Raw genomic sequence first — 23,755 nt, 5'->3', positions numbered from 1 at the left:
CGATCACGCGTCCTGATCTCTCCTTTGCGGTTAACAGGGTGTGCCAGTATCTTCATGCTCCTACTGATGTACACTGGTCTGCTGTGAAGCGCATACTGCGTTATGTGTGTCTCACTGTCTCCTTTGGTCTTCAACTGCGCCCCAGTTCCTCCGGAGTTCTTTCTGCATTCTCTGATGCTGATTGGGCTGGGTGTCCAGATGACAGGCGATCCACAGGGGGGGGGCATGCTGTGTTCTTGGGTCCTAATCTGATCACCTGGAGTGCACGCAAGCAAGCCATTGTTTCCCGCAGCAGCACAGAAGCTGAGTACAAGTCGGTTGCCAATGCGACTGCCGAACTTATATGGATTGAGTCCCTACTTCGAGAGCTAGGAGTTTCTCAGCCACATTCTTCGGTCCTTTGGTGTGACAACATCGGTGCTACGTTTCTGTCATCAAACCCAGTGTTCCATGCACGGACTAAACACATTGAGATTGACTATCATTTTGTGAGGGAACGAGTTGCGCAGAAGCTACAACAAGTCAGGTTTACCTCTTCAAAAGATCAACTTGCAGACATCTTCACCAAGCCTCTACCTTCTCCCATGTTTGAGGTCTGTAGGCACAATCTCAACCTCCTAGATACTTCAGGAGTGAGTTGAGATTGAGGGAGGGTGTTAGACTTCGTATTGTAGCCCTACTGTGTAAATCATACCTTATTGGTATTGGACTTGTATATCATTATTATATATATGTGATAGGCCACCCCTTTGAGGGTTGAGCCAGTTCCCCCAAAACCTACGTTTTACATAGAAAGTCACGGTAGTTATTTGGTCTGAGGAAAACTACTTGCCAGCAGTGCAAACTGCAAAAGGCGGTTGATATGCTGGAGCTCGCATTGGACACCTATCCCAACTGTCCGACATTTCGTTGGAATCAGAACCATAACTCTTTCTCTCACACAGCCAGGCCATGTGTAAGCTTTGACAGAATTAACTAGCTTAATTATATCTGTCCCAGCAATACAAATTAATGCTCATTCCTTATTTTCTCAAAGCTTTACCCAAGGAACAGAAAGAAGCAAGAGGAGGAGGAAGAGGATGTGAAAGAAGAATAATATGCACAGGTACGAAGCCTAGAGGATGCGTTTTAGACGAAAATTCCTTCAATTCCTTTCCACTCGCTTTTACTGTGCCTTTTTCCGTCATTTATTGTCAATGGCAGAAGCCAGTCACCAGGAGATGAACGTACCCATGTCAGAGTTGAAAGTGATGGAGTTAGATGAAGCCTCATAGAGGTCGAGTTAGATGAAGGCCGTGTTCAGCTTACCTTGGGTACGTGTGGGATGTGAAACTCCGTTTATGTGTTTCGTTTTGTCCAAGCTGGCTATGCAGCTACCTTTACCATGTTGTTTTCTTCATGTTACAGTGGCAGAAGTTGAAGCTGAATCTGGCGGGGTTGTCATATGATCAGTTTACCTTCTCCTAGTTGGCTTTAGCTAATAGATCTGATGGTTCACTTCAACGGTGAGATGCAAACTACAGATCATGGCTAGACGCAGTGGTGGTGGTGGTACATCGCATGTAGCTGTTAGGATCGTGGAAAAAGCGGTGGTGACAACATATGGATAACATCGATGGTGGTGCTACTCGAGCACACGGTCTCGACCTCCGGGGTGAAAGCCTAAGTCTGACCTGAGGTGGTTATACCTGGCAATGAAGATGTTCTTACGTCGTTATTTTGTTCAAGGCATTGCTCTGATATGCTTAGACTAGTTCTTCAGAGTGAAAACCTAGATTCTGGCCATGGTGGTTGGATCCGATGAGTCAGCCTGGACGTAGCGAGCGGGATTTTGGGCCCGCTCGTGGACCGACCAGGACCGGACCGATCGGTCCCGGCCCGCTAGGAAAACTGGCCGGTCCGAGCTGGCAATTTCGGCCCGAAAATCGACCGGTCCGGTCCGGTCTTAGCTCGGTCCGGCTCGGAGGACCGACGGCCCAGCCCAATTAGAGCTAATCAGGAAGCCCATCACGCATCACACATATAGATCGTGCGTGTGTGCCTGACCTAAACTCATCCAGCATCCCGTTCGTGCGTGTGTGCGCCGCCGCTTCCACCAGGACGCACTGCGCCGCCGCCGCTGCTCCTTCCACCAGCGGGCTGGACTAGCACCAGGCCGCGCCGCCGGCCGCCGTGCCTCTGCCTCTCCGTCTCTGTCCCTCGCGCCGCCGCGCATCACGTTCGTCTTCTCCGTCTCCGGCCACCGTGCTGCTGCGCCGAGTACCGCTCCGACAGCCTGGGCCTACATGGCAGTGACGGTATGCGTCAGGACCGTGAGGACCGACGGTCCGCACCGAGCTTTGCATCTGCCGGTCCAGTCCCTGAAATTGGGACCGCCGCACTGCTCGGTCCGGTCCGGACCGGACCGCCGGCGGCCGGTCCAAACGACGGCTCGGATCGGGACCGGACCGGCCCGGACCGTGTCCACCCTGACCGATGAGGCGACACTTGAGTGTCGTTTCCTTTCGTTGTTGAAGAATATCATGGTTCATTATAGAAGATATGGAAGATACTGCCATGCCAGCTGTTTCTTATTGGTAAGCTTGCTTTTCGTAGTTTGATTAGATGATTGGTGCGGATATGGTCATTTCTGTAGTTTGTGACCGTGGATATGATCGCTTCTAGTTTTTTTTACTCGCCTACACGTAGCTTTGCTTGTTTCTGACTTTGTTATTTGCTGACATATTTTGTATGTGTTGACGTTGGTTGTGTGCATCCTAGCTATGTCGAGGCCTGGACGCCTGGTGTGTGCTCACTGAGTTTGTATCCTTTTGATGTTTCATTTTAATCCAATAAAATCCACACTTTATCGAAAAATGTCATTCCTCTGCTTGAGACCTTCTCCTATTTTCTCACTGTTTTGGACACTCACTGCATGGTCGGAAATTATATATCCTCGTGCACAATCCAATAATGGACAGTTTATACAAGCGTGCTGCAGCTTAATATTATTATTTATATATCTGAAGTTCTGAACAGGCTAGCTAGGATGTCACGGTTAGCTGTCCAGTCTGAAGAAGCAGTGTAGCACTGAAGCTTTCTCTCAGGTTATTGCTTGCTAGAACTGAACTGTGTTAGAAGTTTGAATGCTATACGCCATGTAATCTCAACTATCTCTCCCTCTATCCCGTATCCTTATCTGTCTCTTTCTCTTGTAACGGGATGAATCCTAGCGATCGTTCTATCTTGTAATCTACCACAAGTCTTCTGTCCGCATCAATATATAGCAACGCGGCTCTCCCCTTGGAGAGTAGGAACGCTTCCATCAATCAATCTAATATGGTATACAGAGCCTAGCCTCTTCCCCTATCGTCTAGCGATCCCAAAAATCAGCGCCAGAAACCCAAACCCCCCGATCCCATCTAGCGACGCAGAAGCCCAAGCCCTATCGTCACCATGGCAGGATCCAGCGCTGTCGCCCTCAACCTGGACGCCCCTCCAACAGAAAAACTTACGAGAGGGAACTATCTTCTCCGCAGGTAATGCCGGCGCTTCGAGGTGCCCAAGTAACCGGCCTCCTTGACGGCACAGATGCCGCACCGGCAAGAACGGTGGAGGTCCCCAAGGCGGACAAAACCACGGCCATCGAGCCCAATCCGCTGTATGGTCCGTGGTTGGCGAAAGATCAACAGGTTCTGAGCTACCTGTTGAACTCGTTAACTCCAGAAATCTTGGCGCAGGTCATTGGTAAGGAAAGCACTCATGATTTATGGACTGCTCTTACCACACTATTCGCTACGCAGTCCCAATCTCGGATAACAAATCTGAGAATCGCCATCTCCAACACCAAGAAGGGCAACATGTCAAGCAATTCCTTCATCGCCAAGATGAAGAGTCTAGGAGATGAGCTTGCAGCCGCAGGTCGTCCAGTGACCGACGGCGAGATGGTCGACTACATCCTCGCCGGACTCGATCGGGATTACGATCCCATTGTTGCAGCGGTCGGCGCCATCAAAAACTCCATCACTGTTGATGACTTTTTCTCGCAGATTTCAGGGTTCGGCCAAAGGATGGAGATGTTGGGCGATGGACCGTCCGGTTTTCGCTCATCTGCAAATGCTGTGTACAGAGGACACGGGCAATCCCGCATGAGAGGAGGACGCGGGCGAGGGAACAGAGGGCGCGGTCGTGATCGTGCCTCTCCCTCTCCTGCTCGCAGTGGTGGAGGCAGCAGCTACCAACAGCGCCAACGACAACCGCCACCACACCAGCAGCAACAACAGCATGAGGGAGATTATCCCGAGTGCCAAATATGTTACAAGTTTCATGCCGGCGGTGCAAGGGCCTGTTGGCACCGATATGACGAGGATCATGGAGAAAAGAAGAAGGCCAATCTCATCACCAACTCCTATGGGATTGATACTAATTGGTATGCAGATTCTGGCGCCACCGAGCACATCACGGGGGAACTTGACAAATTGACAACGTGAGAAAGGTACCACGGAGGTGATCAAGTGCACACGGCAAGTGGAACAGGTATGGATATTGCTCATATTGGAAACTCAATTGTTAAAGCCCCCGGGAAAAATTTGCATCTAAATCGTGTCTTACATGTCCCTCATGCATCAAAAAATCTTGTTTCAGTTCATCGCTTCACTCTTGACAACAATGTTCTCATAATATTCTATCCTTACTCTTTTGTTATCAAGGACTTGGCAACGAGGAGAGTCATCTTTAGAGGAAGATGCGAGGGAGGTCTTTATCCACTCGTATCATCATCCCCTTCATCATGGTCAAATAAACAAGCTTGGAGTGTCACCAAACCATCATCGGCAAAGTGTCATAGTTGTTTAGGTCATCCGTCTTCAACTATTGTTCAACATGTTCTTAGTAGAAATAAACTTCCTTATGACTCTAGTGTTGAGTCAGTTTGTGATGCATGTCAACAAGCTAAAAGTCATCAATTGCCATATCCCATCTCTACTAGTGTATCCACTGCTCCTTTGCAACTTATTTTTTCAGATGTATGGGGGTCAGCCCCTACTTCAGTTGGTAGATTTTCATACTATGTAAGCTTCATTGATGATTATAGTAAATTTACTTGGATTTATTTGCTAAAGAAACGGTCTGATGTTTTTCAAGTTTTTGGCAATTTCCAAAGTCTTGTTGAACGCCAACTGAACTCCAAAAATTTTGCAATGCAAACTGACTGGGGTGGTGAATATGAGAAACTTAATTCTTTTTTTCAAAAGATTGGAATTTCTCATCATGTTTCCTGTCCACATGCTCACCAACAGAATGGTTCTGCTGAGCGAAAACGCCGTCATGTTGTTGAAGTAGGACTATCATTGTTAGCTAATGCATCCATGCCTCTCAAATTCTGGGACAAAGCTTTTCTTACTGCCACTTATCTTACCAATATTCGTCCTAGCAAAGTCATCAAATTTGAGAATCCTATAACACGACTCTTTGGTGTCACTCCAGATTACACATCACTTCGTATATTTGGTTGTGCATGTTGGCCAAATCTTAGGCCATACAATACACGCAAACTTGCGTTTCGTTCAAAAAGATGTGTTTTTATAGGCTATAGCCCTATGCACAAAGGAGTTAAGTGCCTTGATGTTTCCACTGGCCGGGTCTATATATCTAGAGATGTTGTCTTTGACGAATCAGTTTTCCCTTTTGAGTCTCTCCATCCAAATGCCAGAGGACTCCTTCGCAAAGAAATTCTTCTTCTTCTAGATTTTGATCAAGGGGGGGATAACAATTGTACTAACCAATCTGACTATATTCTACTTGCCCCTAGTATTATGCATATGCAGGTACCTGAAGAAAACAGCAGAGAAAATGATCAAAATCATGAAAATTTGGCTCAAAATGATCTATTATTTCATGTCAATGGAGAAGAAGGAGGAGCCGGTGCGGAACCCGAGGAGGACCTGGCTGCGCCTGCCACGCCAGTGCGTCAGCCGGCCTTGGATTAGGCGCGCAGGTCTGTTTTGGATCGCACGCGGGGCGACAGCCCGTTCGGGTGGATCAGGCCGCGTCGAGCCAAGCGGCGGGCCACTCCACGAGCGCCGCATCATCACGCGGTAGCGGGCGCGCGCGCATGCAGCCGACAGCAAAAGCAGCTTCAGGATCTTCTGCGGAAGACTTCACTCCAGGTTCGACCACACCATTGGCCACTGGATCTTCTGCGCCCTCTCAATCTATAGATTTGGAAGGATCTTCTGGATCTTCTGCGGCTGGTCACATTGAGCAGTCTTCTGTACAACTACAGCCACAACCTGTCACCACTTCAAGGATTATGACTCGATTGCAAAAAGGGATTAGAAATCCCAAAGTAAGAACATATGGTACTATCCCGTATGGTATGTTGTGTATTTCAGGTGAACCAACAAGATTGAGTGATGCACTTGGAGATCCTAAGTGGAAAAGGACTATGGATGAAGAATATGGTGCACTCATGAGGAATAAAACATGGCACTTGGTACCAAGTCAAAGAGGTAAAAATATTATTGATTGCAAATGGGTTTACAGAATCAAAAGAAAAGCGGATGGCTCCATCGATAGGTACAAGGCATGTCTGGTTGCAAAAGGTTTCAAGCAACGGTATGGTATTGATTATGAGGACACTTCTAGTCCTGTTGTGAAAGCTGCCACCATCAGACTTGTGCTGGCTATTGCTATTTCTAGAGGATGGAGTCTTAGACAGCTAGATGTTCAGAACACGTTTTTGCATGGTGTTCTGGAAGAGGAGGTCTATATGAGGCAACCACCAGGGTATGAAAATAAACAAACACCTCATTATGTTTGCAAACTTGATAAAGCTCTTTATGGTCTGAAACAGTCTCCTAGAGCATGGTTCTCACGGCTGAGCTCACAATTGAAGCATGTTGGTTTTGTTGCGTCCAAGGCTGATACGTCTCTCTTCATTTATAGTAAGGCAAATACGGTCATGTTTGTGCTCATTTATGTTGATGACATCATAGTTGCGAGCTCCTCACAAAATGCCACTAATGCTCTCTTGCATGATTTAAGTTTCGAATTTGCCTTGAAGGATCTTGGTGATTTACATTTCTTCCTTGGTGTTGAAGTTAAGAAGATTCAAGATGGCATAATGTTGAGTCCAGAAAAATATGCCACTGAACTTCTAACTCGTATGGGAATGAAAGACTGCAAGCCTTCGCCCACACCTTTGTCTTCTTCAGAACAACTTTCAGCGCATGAAGGAGAACCACTTAAGGAAGAGGAAAGCACAAAATATAGGAGTACTGTTGGAGCTCTACAGTACTTGACTTTGACACGACCAGACATATCCTTTGCCGTGAACAAGGTTTGTCAATATCTGCATGCTCCTACTTCCACCCATTGGACAGCTGTCAAAAGGATTGTGCGGTACATTAAGCATAATGTGAGTTTGGGCTTCAGTTCAAACGCTCTAATTCTTCACTGGTTAGTGCTTTTTCTGATGCTGACTGGGCAGGATGTAGTGATGACCGAAAATCAACTGGAGGATTTGCAGTGTTCTTTGGTTCAAACCTTATTTCTTGGAGTGCCAGGAAACAAGCTACGGTGTCAAGATCAAGTACAGAAGCCGAGTACAAGTCATTGGCAAATGCTACTGCTGAGATCATTTGGGTGGAATCATTACTTGATGAGTTGGGAATCAAGCAACGTCGTGTTCCATGTTTATGGTGTGATAACTTGGGGGCCACCTATCTCTCAGCTAATCCGGTTTTTCATAGTAGAACTAAACACATTGAAATTGATTTTCATTTTGTACGAGAAAGAGTGGCAGAGAAAAAATTGGACATAAGATTCATTCCGTCCAAGGATCAGGTAGCAGATGGGTTCACTAAAGCTCTGTCAGTTAAGCCTTTTGAAGAGTTCAAGAGAAACCTGAACATAGGATAGTTTAGATTAAGGGAGGTTGTTAGAAGTGTGAATGCTATACGCCATGTAATCTCAACTATCTCTCCCTCTATCTTGTATCCTTATCTGTCTCTTTCTCTTGTAACGGGATGAATCCTAGTGATCGTTCTATCTTGTAATCTACGACAGGTCTTCTGTCCGCATCAATATATAGCAACGCGGCTCTCCCCTTGAAGAGTAGGAACGCTTCCATCAATCAATCTAATAAACTGCATAAATAAATTTCAGCCTTCTAAGTAAGTTGACAGTAGGAAGATCCAACGCCGTCGTCACTGTCATCATGTCTTGTATGAGTTCCTACCTATTTCTGGCCATGCTGTACCGTGGATCGATCCGGCATGATGATCGTGGGGGTGTAATTAAAGAGAGAAGAGATCCAACACATTTCGTATCGATGATCAAAGGTGTGTTTATGTACATGTACAGGATGAAACTTGTTTAAGAAATCACTGGCTATACCAAGTCATTTCTTTTTTATAACTCTGCTCTCCATATTTCATTCATTCAGCAGTAGCATGTCCGAGTGCAAAGAGCAACTCAGAAAGCCAGGGATTACATCAGAGTATGTTACAACATCCTCTATAGCTAAAGCTTCCTTAGTGCAACAATAAGCAGCAGGATTAACTAAACGACTAGCCTACCAAGTAGGTACCTTGTGCTAGCACGCTACAGAGTTTGTATGCTGTGCCTAGCGATCACGTACACTAACTAACAAGTAGGAGGAAGATGCATGGAGCGGGTGTGGAGCTGGCCGGCAGCCACAGACGACAGCGAGCGCACGGCATAGCAGAAGTTGAGGAAAAAGATGGCGGTGTGGACAGAGGAGTAGGCGGTCGCCTATATTCTGTAGAAGACCAGCGCAGAGAGAAGGGGAAAAGTTGGTGAGGCGACAGACAAAAACAGAGGAGGTGGTTGGCGCCCAACGCCCTGTTTCAAGTCTTGAAACAGGGTTCAGGCTCGTCTAGAGGGTGACACACCTGCACGATCATGATGCCAAACGAATCAGCACCGAAAATATGTAATGTAACTTGTTTAAACGCGTGGATCACCACTGGAAGTAACTAGACGTACCTTTCAAATGGTGGATTATGCAGAACCGCTCAACCCTCCGTCGGGACATCACCGTTGTTTGGATAGAGCAGCCAAGCTTCGAGTCCAACTAATGAATGGAAGGTCAGGAAATGACCAAGGTATGAGAAAACACGAATGAAAATTATCTTCTTTAAAAAAAATCAAGTGAAAATGATCAAGTCGTTACTTTTGAGTCGCCGGTCAACTGGCGAACCTGCTAAGCTGGAACTGAAACTCACAAGGCAAGATGTAGTTGGTGGTTGTTGGACTTGAGGTACAATGGAACTGACTCGTAAGAAACAAATAGTCAACCTGTTCCATTATCGCATAAAACGTAGTTGTTTTAGCATTCAGATATTCAGAACAGTCTAAGGAAGTAATAACAAGAATGAAGAAAAGGTGTGTTACCTACACCATATACAGCAACAAGCACAGTTGTAATCTAAAACTGCTTAGATAGGTAAACATATCAAAAGAGAAACTGCCCTTCCACGCAAACTGTTAATCTTGATCATGAAACCCAAGGCATCTATGTGTGATCTATGTCCTGCAGTGTTCCGATAACGTCAGGGTTAGGGTAATCGTCATACTGCATGTCAGGAGAAAACAAAACGATTACATTATACTCCCCTCGATCCATTATAATTGTCGGGGTTTAAGTTCAAACCTCGACAATTATTATGGATCAGAGGGAGTATTACTATACAAAAATTCCTGTATGATATCTCATAAAATTTTATTCTCCGCGACATATTAGGTGCTTGAGGGTGTGACGCTCACAAGTTACAAGTAATTGTTTGACAAGAGCCTTCTGACAAATTATTCAAGTAATTCAGCGGTTATCATCATAATTAGGTACGTTGATCGATTTTGCATGCTGCAAAAGCATGAAAATTTACTGTCTAGGGACATACGCACCGTTGCTTGATGCCGACTGTCACTGCTTACCACTTATAACCAGCAGACTGCACGAGGAACAGGATGCAATTGCAAGGTTCAGATTGTTGTTCTCCTAAAAGAAGCTTCGTGTCGAAGAAGAGTAAGCGACAAAGGGTTATGAGATGAACATCAAACAGAACTACGTAAGCAACAGCGGATCTACCTGAATATCCTCTTGCTAACAAGTGAAATAAAGCTGCTGAACTAAAATAGGTGGTTGGACCTGGTGTTGCATGGTCCTGGCAGTATTTAGTCACTGCAGCCTGCAGAATTTCATTCGATAAGATTATATTCAAGACTAAACAGAAACAAGAAAATAGGCATTCACCTCGATGCCTGTCGATCGGGTGTCCCCTTGCTCTTCAAAATTTAACATGCAAAAACTGTCAATTAGGTTTAGAACCGTAATCAAGGACCATGGTCTTCTTCATCCTAATATCCGGAAACTCTGCATACAGGAGCAACCACAATGCATATTTCAGTTGCAAATTAGTTACATGAAAATAAAAAATGAAGTGAATCTTTGGAGGCGGAAGTGTTACCTTGAATTTGTACTCGTAAATCTGGGTCTTTTGTTCCTCCGAATTTCCTAGCCTGATCATTAATTTTACTTCTGCGATGTATTGGCGAACCTAGCTTGTTGCACATGCATGCATCGGACATAACTCATCCTTCTGCGGATATATGGCCATCTCTAGAAGAGTAGCTACCTAGGATGAAAGGATTCACAATATATGTACATTTCGCCGAGCTAGAAATTTGAATGCCTGACATAGTACGTAGCTGTGCGGGCAAGCCTGTCAGAATTCACAAGTTAGTACTATATATGTAGTAATAAACAGAGAAGAATGGAAATGATAAGAACAGCCAGCGTGTTACCTTGGGCTAGGCGCTTACAGACAAATTTCTTTGATTTAGTTTCTTGGCTTGATTGTGTAGCTTGCGACTGCAATCATTTATTGATAGCTCCCGCAGAGAAGTGGGGATTCCCTTCTTGGGCATCGATCGGATTTTTCGACAGCTGATGGCTTTTAGTGTCCTGAGACAAGGAAGGCCGTGTAACCCTTGAGGGAAGGACCGCAGACGCCGGCACCTCCAAAAAATTAGTTCTTGGAGTGAGGTGAGGAGCTGAAGCGCTTTCTCTTCATCTTTGGTGAGGTTCTCCACCTCTCGATCACACGTGATCACTAACTCCTTGAGGGTAGCAGCGAGTAGTCGACAAACTGGAGCAACAAGCACAGCCGAGATGCTATCCACATTAAGTCTTTCCAACTGGAGTAAAGAGCCAGCTGCAGGTGGTAATAACTTTTTACTCCTTGTTATTTCCACCGCCAATTCCGAGAGAAGATCTGCGGCTACAGAGCGAGGGTAATATTCAATTATGTTGTGGACCGCCAAAATCTTGAGGTTGGAAGCCATGAGAAGATTGAACCCACCCACTTTGAAATTCTTACAATCTTGTATTCTTAGATTGGTGAGAGACGTGAGGTATGAGACCGAAGCCATCGACTGCTGGCTTGAGTCTCCTTCAATTTCAAGTTTCTTGAGGGAGGTTAAATTTTGGAGGACTATCCATGGGATTGTTGATCCAGCTTTAAATGTGATGCTCTGTACTTTGCCGGCCATATTGTGCCAGGCTAATTCCCTGCTATACCTCGTCAAATACAAATTACGGTTGGCGTACACCATATCCCCAGTACGGCTAGTAGACACAGTAACTTCAGTTAGTGTGGAACTGTGAGGCATGAGGGGCATAAGCAACTTTGGGCAACCAGTAATTTCAAGTTTCCACAGATGGTTATATGAGCCCGCAGGGCAATCCTGTAGGAACGGCAGTGAATAGAGATTGGGACATTTTCTGCAAACAATTCTTTCAAGCATTGAAAATGAATGGGCATTAGATGTCCCAACCCACTCAGTAAATTCTGACAAAGAATCAAGAACAATCTCCTTCAACTGCGTAAAACTTCTAGCCGTAACCCCAACAACGCCTGGCCTGATCTGAACAAGTGTAGAAATGTGAATCAATGTGAGTGATCTGAGATGCAATAACTGCCCAAAAGGTGGAAGAATGGACCAAGACACACCCTCTAGGTGGAGAGACACAAGCATCTTTATGCTCATGTGATCACACAACCAATGAGGACCGACTGAACCACCATGGTTTATAATGCCAAGTGATTGCAGATTAGGATGTGGCTCAAGACCATCAAGAACATCAGATAATTCTGCTGTACCATCAAGGGCACCAGATGATTCTGTTGGACCATCAAGGGCATCAGATGATTCCGATGCACCATCAGATGATTCTGATGCATCCAATTCTCCCCAAACCAACCTCAACTCTTTCAAATCACCTTTTGACACAAGCTTGGCTTTCCTGGCCTCTTCCTTGGTTGCCACATTTCCAAGATTATATATACTGAGTTCTCCTCCAAGCTCTGCTAAATCCCCCAACTCACTTAATTCAAATCCATCACTCTCTTTCTTGACATGGAATTCTTTAAGCTCCTTTAAATACTTCATCTTTCCTACCTCAGGAACATTGGAATGGACTTCTCTTTCGGCAATAAAATGGCATAAATTGGTAAGGCGGTTAATGTCTTTAGGTAAGTTAATACTTTGATCATACCAATCACTGAGGTCCAATAATTTCAAGTGATAAAATCTTGAAAGTGTGCTAGGGAAAGTCACTTCTGAACCAAAATTTGATGGACTAATTTTTAGGTATCGTAGGTGGATAAGTTTTGGGAAGTAATGTGGTAAAGATTCTGGGGAGTTGACTTCGATAAAAAGAACACGAAGAGCCTCCATTTCCTTGAATGTGTCTTCTATAACCTCATCAATTTGTTCCTCATATTTTCTAAAAATCATTAGAGCACGCAAATTTGCAATGTCTACCTTGCTCTTTAATTTAATCATTTCTGTCCTAAAAGTCTCAACGTATTTGTCTTTCATGGTGATGGACAAATGACGAATGGATTTTGGGACATCATTAGCTCTAAAACTTGCATTGCTATATATATTTAGGCATTCTTGTGACGAGACACTCTGAGCTAGTTCATGCAATAAATCATGCAGCACATAGTACTGTTGATTTGACCAACGATCATTCTCCTTCACGAGAAAACCATTTTTCAAAAGTTCTTCCATGTAATTCTCATCTTTTTCAATGATCCCTAATGCACTCCAAAAACATGTAATCTCTAGATTGCTAAACCTATGGTCTTCGGGAAATAGGGAAAAACACGAGAAACATTTTTTCAGTTGGAAAGGAAGGTAATCATAGCTAATCTTTAAAGATGGCATAATATCATCATTATTTTTTTGTTTTTGCCATTCATTATCTTCGAGAACTGCCATCCAATGTTCCTTACGTAGGTCATTCTTCAATAGCCGACCAACTGTTTTGGCTGCTAGAGGTGAACCCTTCAATTTCTTGGCAATATCCTTTGCAAGATCAGTTAATTCATCATTGTAATTCTCAGGTTTTTCTCCTTCAAATATTAATGCTTCAAAGAATTTAAAAAAACCATTCGGCTCAAGGCCTTTCAGCGCAATGGGGTTGGTTGTTTTCACATCATCAACTTTAGACGGGAACCGAGTTGTGACGAGAACCATGTTACCTGTGGTTTCGCCCTTTCCCAAAGGAGCTAGCAGGGTTTCCCAGTCCTGAGTAGTGCATTCCCATATATCATCAAAGACAATTAAAATCCTTTTAGACTTGATCCTCTTTTCAATGGATTTCTGGAGCTGGTTTAAACTTGATATTTTATATGCGCTGTTTTTTTTTCTTCTATTTGGCTAAGGATCTGCTGACTGAGCTTGAGCACATCAAAATCAGTTGAGACACATACCCAAGCTCTGACAGGGAAGTGCTCTTCTACCCTTTCATCCTTATACAAGTGTTGAGCAAAAGTTGTTTTTCCAATACCCCCTGGACCAACTATAGGCATAACTGAAAGAGTTTTATTGCTATTTGTGCAATTGGTGATGAGATCTTTTATGGTCTGCTCAAACAGGTCTCTCCTCCCATACAAATTTTCTTGTGCAGTGATTGATCCTGTGAGAGGTCGTTTTAGGTTGACAGTTGTAGTACTGGTGCTATGGTCTGGGATTATTTTGAGCAACTCCGAGAATTGGTCACACAGGGAGTGCATTTCCTCTATCGCTTGTTTGATTTTCTTGGACATGGCCACTCTATCGAATGACAACTTAGTAACTGAACCGTCATTACCACTACCAGGGTTGGCTGTATTGTGAGGATCATTCATAGCAGCAGCACCATGATCATCATCTTGCAGCAGCCAACAAGAAAAGCATGGAAGGATGAAGTTACCGATGGTATGTTGAATGGCATGACGGATGTGGCGAGCATGACCCCAGAGGGTATTGCCCAGATCCGGCACAGCATACTGAGTGCCGTCGAGCGCGTCCTCCGCCTTGCCGACCTTGGTGTGGAGCTTGTGCAGCAGCTCCTCCAAACTGGGATTGTTGATCACGCCTCTAAGCTGGGCCTCCCTCAGCACAACTTGTGTGCGCATCAGATCGTCTTTGATCTTCTCGGAGTTGAGGCCGAGCTCAGCACTGGCGACATACGCCTGCACAAGGTCGTTGGACAGCAGATTCACTACCCTGCCGACGAGCCCACGTGCCGCGCCAATCGCCGCATCCATCGTCCTTGGCGCCGGCAGGATCAACTTTTGTGAGGTGAGTTTTGGTGGTCTTTTGGACAGGGGTGTGGCGTTTTTTGTGTGTCGGAGCCAAAGTTTTGGATTTCGTCCGAGAAAACCGAAATTCCAGCGATTTTCGGCCATCTCGTTAGGGCCCGGTAATAGGGTGTACCGGCCCAAAAAATTCGGCCACTTTTAAACTCACAGCCCAGCCCATGGTCTACTACAGCCCACACAAACCCCCCTGTGGTATAAAAGCACGAATTCATCTCCTCCTAACCCTAAAATTCACTTTTCCCGTCTCCATCCGACTGAGCGGCGGCTGTGGGCAACGAAACCCTAGCGAGTGAGGCGGGGGCGCGGTGCAGCGCCGCCTCCTCCCATCCAGCTCGTCTCCCTCCCTCCCAATCTCCTCCCTCCCAGTCTCTTTCCCGTCCATGGACGGTGGTGGCAGCGCCATGGAGCATGGCCGCACAACTTCGATGTCGGGGCAGGTGGGCTCGGGCGTTGAACGGCTCCACGGGAGCAGCAGCATGCGGCGCATCCAGTCGGGCTTGGGTAGTGCCCCGGCGCCAGACGCACGCGCTGGTTTCCGGCAAGCTGGACATGGTACTGACATACTGTAACTATGTTCCTCTAATCTTGTACATGCACGTATGCTGGCTCATCTTGCAAGATCTGTAGCTAGCTTTTCATTTGTGAAGATCTGTAGCTAGGTTCAGCATGCACACTTGCTTCATACAGGAGCACAATTGTGCATGATAGCTCACCTTACCATGATCTGTAGTTAGCTGTACGTGCATGCTTATTTAGCAAGTGTTGATGATAGCACACGTAGGCACCTAGGAAGGATCTTTTACTAGCTTGTTCAGTAGCATTGTTTCTAATATCTTGTACTATCTCCCTTGATTTATTCATGCTGTCGTCAACCCTGCAACATTACTTGATGAAGAAAAAAATCCCAATAAAATTTCAACAGCACTAACTGGTCCATAAATCCACAGTTTTTTTGTATTGTATCAAGGTTCTCTTTCTGTGATTCACTATTTGTTCAAGTGCTGACATACATGAGGACGCAAACAATTTGTACAAACATTTATCTGTGCAAAACACAGCAAGCCCTTTTACCATCAGTGGTAAATTTACAAATGCTGATCCGGATTCTGAACATGCTAGATAATGCCATCTTCCACACATGATAATATGTTCTCAACTTTCGTTGCATGCCATTGTTAAAATAGATTGCCATTTTTTTGCAAATAAAGTTGATCTTTATCGCATGCTTGCTTCTCATGCTTGAATTTATAGGTGATGGAAGTGCACCCTATGTTAGTAGACTGAGCATCGATGAAGCCAAAAGGAGGGAAAATGTCAACCCCGACAATGAAGATAACATTCTGATGGGGAATGGTTCAGCTCCAAGAGAGACAGCTTGGAAAGGTCAATACCATGATCTGCATTTTCTTAATTTGCTTAACTTTTTGTATGGATATTGTGATACTTTTAGAGAGGAAACATTTAAATAAAAAATGTATTAATTATGTTTAAAGTTAAAATGGTTCTAATTCTGTTTGTTAGCTTTTACCTGATTTTGTTATGCATTAAAAGTAAAAAATGTGGCAATTCCCTTTTTTCTGCCTTATTATCTTTTTACTTGATGTTATTATGCATTTAAAGTTGGAATGTTGTTTATTCTGTTGTAATAATCATGCTAATCCTTGTATGATGCATTTAGAGTAGAAATGTTGTTTCTTCTGTTGTAAACATTATGCTAATTCTTGTTACTGTCCTTGTTCATTCTTTTTTATTCCTTACTCAGTTTTTATTTTGTATTATGATGCATTTAGAGTTGAAATGTTGTTTAGTGTGTTGTAGCTATATATCATGATGCATTGCTAACATGGTGCTTGAAATTTTGATATGTAGGGCTTGTAAGCAATGACATCTATTATATTTGGAACCATGGCCCGAAGTTTGGTGGGGGGTTTGATTGTCGGTACTGCCCCCTAATCACTAGAGGAGGAGGTGCAACCCGCTTTAGGGAGCACCTTGGAGGTATACCAGGTGATGTGAGGGAGTGCCCTAATGTTCCAAGAAATATTCGTGCTGCAATGAGGGAATCCCAGGATGACTCAATGCGGAAGAAGAGGGAAAAGAAAAATCGTATATTTCGTTTGGAAAGGGATATCATGGAAGGGTTGTACCACGGAGAAGGGGTGATAAATATTGAAGATGATGAGGAAGAGATCCAGGCCGCACTTCGGGAGACACTAAGAGACAAGAATGTCTCTCGCGCAGTTGAGAGGAGGCGTGGGAGTGGCAGTGGTGTTCGTGTGTCTCTTGGGAAACAGAGTATCACAACATACTTTGACAAGGAATTGTCGAGCAACAAAGTATCAATGCAGCCAAAGATCAGCACTGCTTTGAATGTTGAGTCAAAAGATGTACTTGGCCAAGCTTGGGCAAAGTTTTTTCATGCTAATGACATTGCTGGTCTGAAAGCAAATTGTCCCTATTTTCGTGCGGCTGTCAAGATAACTCAAAACCTTGGCCCAGCTCCTGTTCCAACTGCCAAGGAGATTGATGGGATATATTTGGACAAGAATTATGAAGAAGTTGAGCAGTGGCTGAAGATGTTCAAGCAAGACTGGAGGAACTATGGTGTAACTGTGATGTGTGACTCATGGACAGGGCCTACTGGTATGAGTCTCATCAATTTCATGGTGTATTGCAATGCACGGATGTTCTTTCATAAATCCATTGATGCTTCTGGTCAAACTCAGACTGCAGGTTAGTTTTTCAATGATTGAAACTATGTTTACGCATGCTCATTCATTGTTAATTCTGACTAGCCATGGCTTGTTAGTTTTCTACATGATGTTATGATGCATTTATTGTGCATTTAGAGTTGAAAATCTGTTATGTTTGTTTATTCATGGTTGAAACTCTGTTATTTCTGTTTATTCATTGTTAAATCTGTATATTATGCTTTATCCTATTTTACTTGATATCACGGTGCATTTAGAGTTGGAAATCTCCTATGTTTGTTTATTCATGGTTAAATGTGGCTATTATGCCTTTTCTATTTTTTACATGATATTATGATGCATTTAGAGTAAAAAAATGTTATTTCTGTTTATTCATGCTTATTTCTGTTATTACTCGCTTCATTTTTGTTTCAAACAAAAATTTACTTGCAATTAATTGGCAGAGTTTATCTATAGAGAGATCAGAAAGGTCGTTGTGGAAGAGATAGGTTCTGAGAATGTTGTTCAAATCATGACCGATAATGGGTCAAATTACAAGAAAGCATGTAAAACTCTAGTAGAACAACCAGAGTTTAGTCATATTGTTTGGCAGCCATGTGCTGCCCACACTGTTAACCTCATGCTTAAGGATGTTGCTAAGTTTCGTGAGATGGACGTGATAGTTAAAAGTGCTAAGCAGATCTGTAGATTTTTCTACAATCACAATAACCTACATGATAGCATGAAAAAGAACATTGGTGGTGAACTCATAAAACCGAATGCGACCCGGTTTGGAACGGTGTTCATGTTCTTGGAGAGTTTCCATTGTAAGAAAGATGAGTTTAGGAAATGGATGGTGTCCGATGATTGGAAGGGAAGTACTTGGAACGGTGCTGCTGATTATGTGTTTGCTGAAGAGCTGCTATCTAGTAATATGTGGTGGGCAGCTTTAGAGTGGGTTCTTGTTGTGCTAGAGCCACTCTATAAAGCCCTTAGATATGCTGATACACAAAAGAGATGCACCCTATCTGGATTCAAGAAGAGTATGATGACAGCCATACAAAAGTTGGAAAGTCATCTTGGTGGTGGATCACAAATGTTTCATAGAGTCATGAGCAAGGTGTCCAAGAGGATCGATGCTATGCAAGAAGGCACACTATTGGTTGCAGGTAGTTACAAAACTAACTAAATTTGTATTATGACGCTCTCTTTTCATGGTTTTAACTTCTTTTGTTCTTCCTTCTCCTATGCAGCTGCTGTCCTTGATCCTTACACACATCATCAGATCAACATGAGCAAGATTATGGACTATGCTCTTACACTAACAAATGCCATTGAGAAGATCGCAGACCCTGAGACCGCTGTTTTGGCCATTGATGAAGTCAGCACTTACAGGGAATGTCGTGGGAGGTTTGGCTCAAGGCTGGCACGTTCCTCTGCAGAGAAAATGTCACCAAGTAAGTTCCAATACCCCACTTGTAATATTCTCTATTACCCCAGTTTTGCAACTCAGTTCATCTCACTATGTAAATTTTGTTTTAACTTGGCAGCTGAGTGGTGGTTCCAATTTGGAGGGGAAGTTCCTAATCTGCAGAAGTGTGCCTTGAGGATTGTATCACAATGCGTTTCGTCAAGTGGCTGTGAGAGGAATTGGAGCGCTTTTGCTTTGGTCCACACCAAGCAAAGAAACCGTCTTCTATATGGCAAGCTGCACAAGCTTGTATCTGTGCGCTACAACTTGAAGGTATGAAATATGTTTTGCCCATATGCCATTATTCACCCATATGCCATGATTCACCTGCATACTGTTGTTTACTAAGCATTGTTTGAAATAAAGGATGTCGTTTACTAAGTAAATGCTACTATTTATTAAAGACTATTACTAGGTTGTTATTTAAAGTAAATGTTGATGTTTACTTAGCATTATTTAGAGTAAAGGCTGCTGTCTAATAAGCATTGTTTTATACATAGCGACTTTATCCATTTTATTCTTTGTACTTCGTTGTCATTGACTGATTTTGTTTTCACATTTTGAAGATACGTGCTGAAGAAGAAGAAGACCCGGTGAGAGAGAATGATAAGCAGAAGGAAGTTGATGCATGTGCAATGATGATGGATACAACCATGTTTGATGCAACAAATCCTATGATGGAATGGTTGAATGAGGATGAGGAGCATGCAATCTTGGATGGAGTTGATGTTGCTAGTGTCGTATTTGAGAAAATACGTTTTCTTAACTCAAGTAGGAAAGTTTCTCGTCTTGCAAGGAAGGACAATGGCAGGAAAAGAAAGAGGGTAAAGGAAGAAGAGGATGACTACCATGATAGTGAGGATGATGATGAAGAAAATGAGGAGCTGGACCTGGAAATTGATGATGATGATGATAGCCATGATGATGGTGCAAGTCAATCTGATGGAGGAGATTCGCCAATGCAAGTTGAAAAGGATTTAACAAGCCAAGTTGGAAACAATGTTGATGTAACAAGTGATGGTAGTTTGGTGAACCGTAGATCTGAACGGGTTAGGCAAGCAAAGAAGGTCAAGGAGGTCACCAGCCTTTACAATTGACAAGTAAGTTCCTTGTGATGACATCAAAAATTTCCCATTTATGCACTTTCTTATATTCTGTCATAAACATGTGGTGTTTGCTTTAGTCCATATGATTTTATATGTTGTTTCAATTGGGGTTGCCATCTATTAACTGTTGTTTCTGCCATCTACTTGATGTTTATATAATTCACAATGCGTTAGTCCATATGATTCTATATGTTGTTTCTCTTGGTAGAACTATTAAGTCGCATGTTACTCTTAGTATCTGAACTAGCAAGTCACATGTTAATCTGGACTATCATGTTGCTTTTCTAATGGTTGCTGCTCTCCAAATTGATCCACTATGTTATTGTTTGAATGGTTGCAACTGGAGTGTTGATGTTCAGTCTGATACGTAGTGATTTGATGAATAGATTCAGCTGTTTGATTTTTACATGCATATTTTGCTAAAAGTTCTGAATACTCATCTGTTGTTCTGTTGTATTTCAAAATTTTAGGCAAATTTCGCCCATTTTTCGTTCATTTTTCGTTCAATTTTCATCCCAAAATTCAAATTTTGTTTTATGATTTTCGTCCGAGATTTTCCGAAAAAATCCGAAAAATCCGAATTTCGCCCATTTCATCCAGGACCGGTAAAAATCAAAAAACGAAATCCGAAATTCTGGTCGGAGCTATATGTTTGTGGGTAGTTGATAGATGGATGGATGATCAATTTATAGCATGGGATGATTCCTGTTCATCTGCATCCTGAGTCTTCTATTATGTTCTGCTTATCAAAATAAACATTATTCGTACTTGAGTCAGTCAAGTTCACATCACAAATTCACAAGGGACTGTACTTGAGTCACAGATTACAACTGGTTCGTACGTGTACTCCTCATGGCTAGTGTAACTGAATTTGTTCTCTAAAAGTAATTAGAGCCCAACTGAGAGAGAAAAATGTTTCTCAGAATTTGCCTCTAGCATACCAAAAGTTTGTTTCCAGCAGCCCAAGAATTGTTAGGTTTATATTTGCTTCTATATAAATGGATTTGATTTCCATACAACAAATGACTACTACTCAATCGACCCCCTTCATTCAAAAAAAAAACAAATACTGCTGCTGCTGATACACAAATGAACTACTCCCTCCGTTCCTAAATATAAGTCTTTTTAGACACTTGAAATGGACTATAACATACGGATGTATGTAGACATACTTTAGAATATGAATTCACTTATTTTGCTCCGTATGTGGTTACTTGTTGGAATCTTTAAAAAGATTTATATTTAGGAACAGAGGGAGTAGAATAAAAATCTAACACAACGTCCACAGCGAGGAGACTTGGTTGGGCGGGAAGTTGAGGCATGGGTTGGTGTGCCATGGTTAGGAACTGGAACAAGCTTAGGCGAGTTTTTCTTTTTTCTTTTTCGAAAAAATTTCCAATCTATTCATCTTCAATCATGGCAGTACAACGAACACCGGATATAATAAAAATTACATCCAGATTTATAGACAACCTAACAACGACTACAATCACTGAAGCGAGACGAAGGCGTGCCGCCGTCATTGCCCTTTTGTGATCAATGAAGCCTATCAATTTAAATTGACGTGGTGCGAGATGGATGAGTCGACAATTGGTGAATCGGCAATGTGGAAAGATCAGAAGGAGCACCGAAGACAAGCGTCAAGATTAGGAAGAGATTGTGAGCGATAATCTTAAATCTGTAGTACAGTACTAATGGTGTATTAGTGTGTGCACGTGTAGCTGTGTGAGTTTTTGTAACCGCGAGTTGAGAAAATAGAAAAATAAATAAAGTGAAGAGAGAGGCACGACACGTGCCTTTGGCAAAAAAAAATGTGTGCATCTCTGTCGTGATTTGATGTGATCGATCCTGAGGGCGGAATTCTAACAACTGGTATTAGGGCAAGGTCGATTTGATGTCGCGCTTGCCCCGGGGTGGCGACATGCTAGCGCCTCGGGATGGGCAATTAGTTGTTTGGTGGTGCAGTGATGAGGAAGAGCGGGCCATGAAGTTGTTGGGTGGTGCAGCGACGAGAAGGATCAAGCGATCGTCGTTCAGTGGAGCAACAAGGAGTTAGGCTACAAGGTGTCGTCGGCAAGGTGGTGGAAGATGATCGTTGACGGATGCGATGGTGCCGAGATGCGGTGCAGGAGCTCATGAAGATCGTGTTCCGGGGAAGATAGAGGAGTCAAGTGCATGCTAGTTTGCATGTTTGGTCATCGTCGTCTGTGAGTCAACGTCGTGTCCAAGTGCTCGTCTCTATGAGGATGCATTGAAGATGAAGCGCATCAAAGTCGCCTATCTGTCTCGACGGGAGGATCAAGTTCAACTATGTGGGGGTGGTAAACCAATGAAGGTGAGTCTCTTCAATGAGGCAATGTCTCTACATGAGGCTGGAGTGCATGGTGTAGTGCACATGGTGGTGTGATTCACAAGGAGCCGGCATGTAATTCGTTAGGGTGGATGTTGTAGTCCACCGTGTGGTGTATTCTATAACGTTACTAGCAAGGCTAGGTAGTCCGAGACTAGATAGTCGAAGGCATATTTGAGGTGGTATGTAAATTCGTGAACTTGAAATTGGGGAGCGATTGTTGCGATCGATGAAGCCTATCAATTTAACTTGACGTGGTGCAAGGCGGATGAGTCGACAAGGGGGTGAATCAGCAACATGCCAAGATCAGAAGGAGCACCAAAGACAAGCATCAAGATTAGAGAAAGATTGTTAGCGATAATCTTGAATTTGTGGTACATGTACTAATCGTGTACTCCCTCCGTTTCTAAATATAAGTCTTTTAAGAGATTTTACTATGAGTAAACTTATACTCTAGAAAACGTCTATATACATTCGAATGTAGTCTATAGAAACGGAGAGAGTATTAATGAGTGCATGTACGAGTCATGCTAGGGTGTGTAATCTGTGTACTGTCTTGGCCTGTCGTGTCTTGTTAGGACACCGGAGATTAGATTAACTGTCCTAGTTCGAATCAACCGGTGATTCGTAGTGTCCATCTTGGGCAGTACTTGTTGAAGGTTTAAACTTGTTCTAGTCCTCAGTGGTGGAGCTTTTTGGAGGCCAACCTGGGCCATGGCCTTCCAGCTCACAAGAAAACATCTATATATTTCTTTGTATAGGCTTATTTTCACTCAAAATCAGCTAAAATAGTTATGTTTGCCCCCCTCCCCCACCCCCACCCCCCCAAATAATTTTGGCTCAGGCTCCGCCCCTGCTAGTCCGAGTAGTATTAGGATTCTTCTACGAATAGGTTTAGGATGTTTTGGGTCGGCGGCTGCTGGGACATATAGTACAGGTAGCTGCGTGAGTTTTTGTAACCGTGAATTCAGAAAACTGAAAAAGAAATAAAGTGAAGAGAGAGGCATGACACGTGTTTTTGGCAAAAGTTTTTGTGTGCATCTTTGTCGTGATTTGATGTGATCGATCCTGATGGCGGAATTCTAACATGCCACTCCCTCGTAGGAGCCAGACAAAACTTGTTGTAGTAGATAGGCAGAAAGTCGTCATGGTAAGGCCCCATTGGACCAGCGCAACAGAACAACAACTATCGCCGATGAAGAGTAGCATAGGTCGGACAAATCCGACCTGAAAACAAATGAACATAGACTAATCACGACCAGATCTGAGCAAATCCACCAAGAACAGATAGCTTAGGCGAGTTGCACGAATACACTGATGACCTACGATCGCATAACTTGGTGTAGCCACGAAATTTGGCTAGCAGCAGTTATCTATGATGACAAGAAACATGAGCAAATGACAGACGCTCGTCTGTCAACAAGAAACATGAGTTGCTGTACGACATGAAAAAAAATCCTTGGGCACTAGTTCTCCGCCAC

The 23,755-nt window shown here is 43.5% G+C and overlaps 1 protein-coding gene, 2 long non-coding RNA genes and 1 pseudogene across 3 annotated transcripts; 1 reads left to right on the top strand and 3 right to left on the bottom strand.

Moving 5' to 3' along the window:
• Positions 1-8,454: 8,454 nt before the first annotated feature.
• On the bottom strand, positions 8,455-9,286 carry LOC119329054. The gene is made up of 3 exons (XR_005159273.1): positions 9,176-9,286; positions 8,989-9,076; positions 8,455-8,894 (listed from the first exon to the last, which is right to left on the bottom strand). It is a non-coding gene; the product is annotated as an uncharacterized LOC119329054 (long non-coding RNA).
• Positions 9,287-9,456: 170 nt separating this feature from the next.
• On the bottom strand, positions 9,457-10,170 carry LOC119330421. The gene is made up of 3 exons (XR_005160103.1): positions 10,091-10,170; positions 9,907-10,010; positions 9,457-9,535 (listed from the first exon to the last, which is right to left on the bottom strand). It is a non-coding gene; the product is annotated as an uncharacterized LOC119330421 (long non-coding RNA).
• A 343-nt stretch (positions 10,171-10,513) lies between these two features.
• Positions 10,514-14,603, bottom strand: LOC119334135 (annotated as a pseudogene).
• A 434-nt stretch (positions 14,604-15,037) lies between these two features.
• LOC119334134 lies at positions 15,038-19,915 on the top strand. The gene is made up of 7 exons (XM_037606769.1): positions 15,038-15,209; positions 15,909-16,040; positions 16,527-17,390; positions 17,812-18,516; positions 18,601-18,804; positions 18,898-19,091; positions 19,385-19,915. Exons 1-7 carry the CDS (start codon positions 15,038-15,040, stop codon positions 19,913-19,915), a joined length of 2,802 nt encoding a protein of 933 aa, XP_037462666.1.
• Positions 19,916-23,755: the final 3,840 nt, after the last annotated feature.

The sequence above is a fragment of the Triticum dicoccoides genome, chromosome 7A (assembly GCF_002162155.2).
Source record: "Triticum dicoccoides isolate Atlit2015 ecotype Zavitan chromosome 7A, WEW_v2.0, whole genome shotgun sequence".
Taxonomy (NCBI): Eukaryota; Viridiplantae; Streptophyta; class Magnoliopsida; order Poales; family Poaceae; genus Triticum; species Triticum dicoccoides.
This window is presented reverse-complemented; position numbering and strand designations above follow the sequence as displayed.

What these genes read in the sequence shown, in the direction of transcription:
- LOC119334134 (XM_037606769.1), top strand. Translation starts at nt 15,038, where the DNA reads ATGGACGGTGGTGGCAGCGCCATGGAGCATGGCCGCACAACTTCGATG. An exon ending in AGGCACACTATTGGTTGCAG is followed by an intron (nt 18,517 to 18,600) that starts GTAGTTACAAAA and finishes TCTCCTATGCAG; the next exon opens with CTGCTGTCCTTGATCCTTAC. An exon ending in TGCAGAGAAAATGTCACCAA is followed by an intron (nt 18,805 to 18,897) that starts GTAAGTTCCAAT and finishes TTAACTTGGCAG; the next exon opens with CTGAGTGGTGGTTCCAATTT.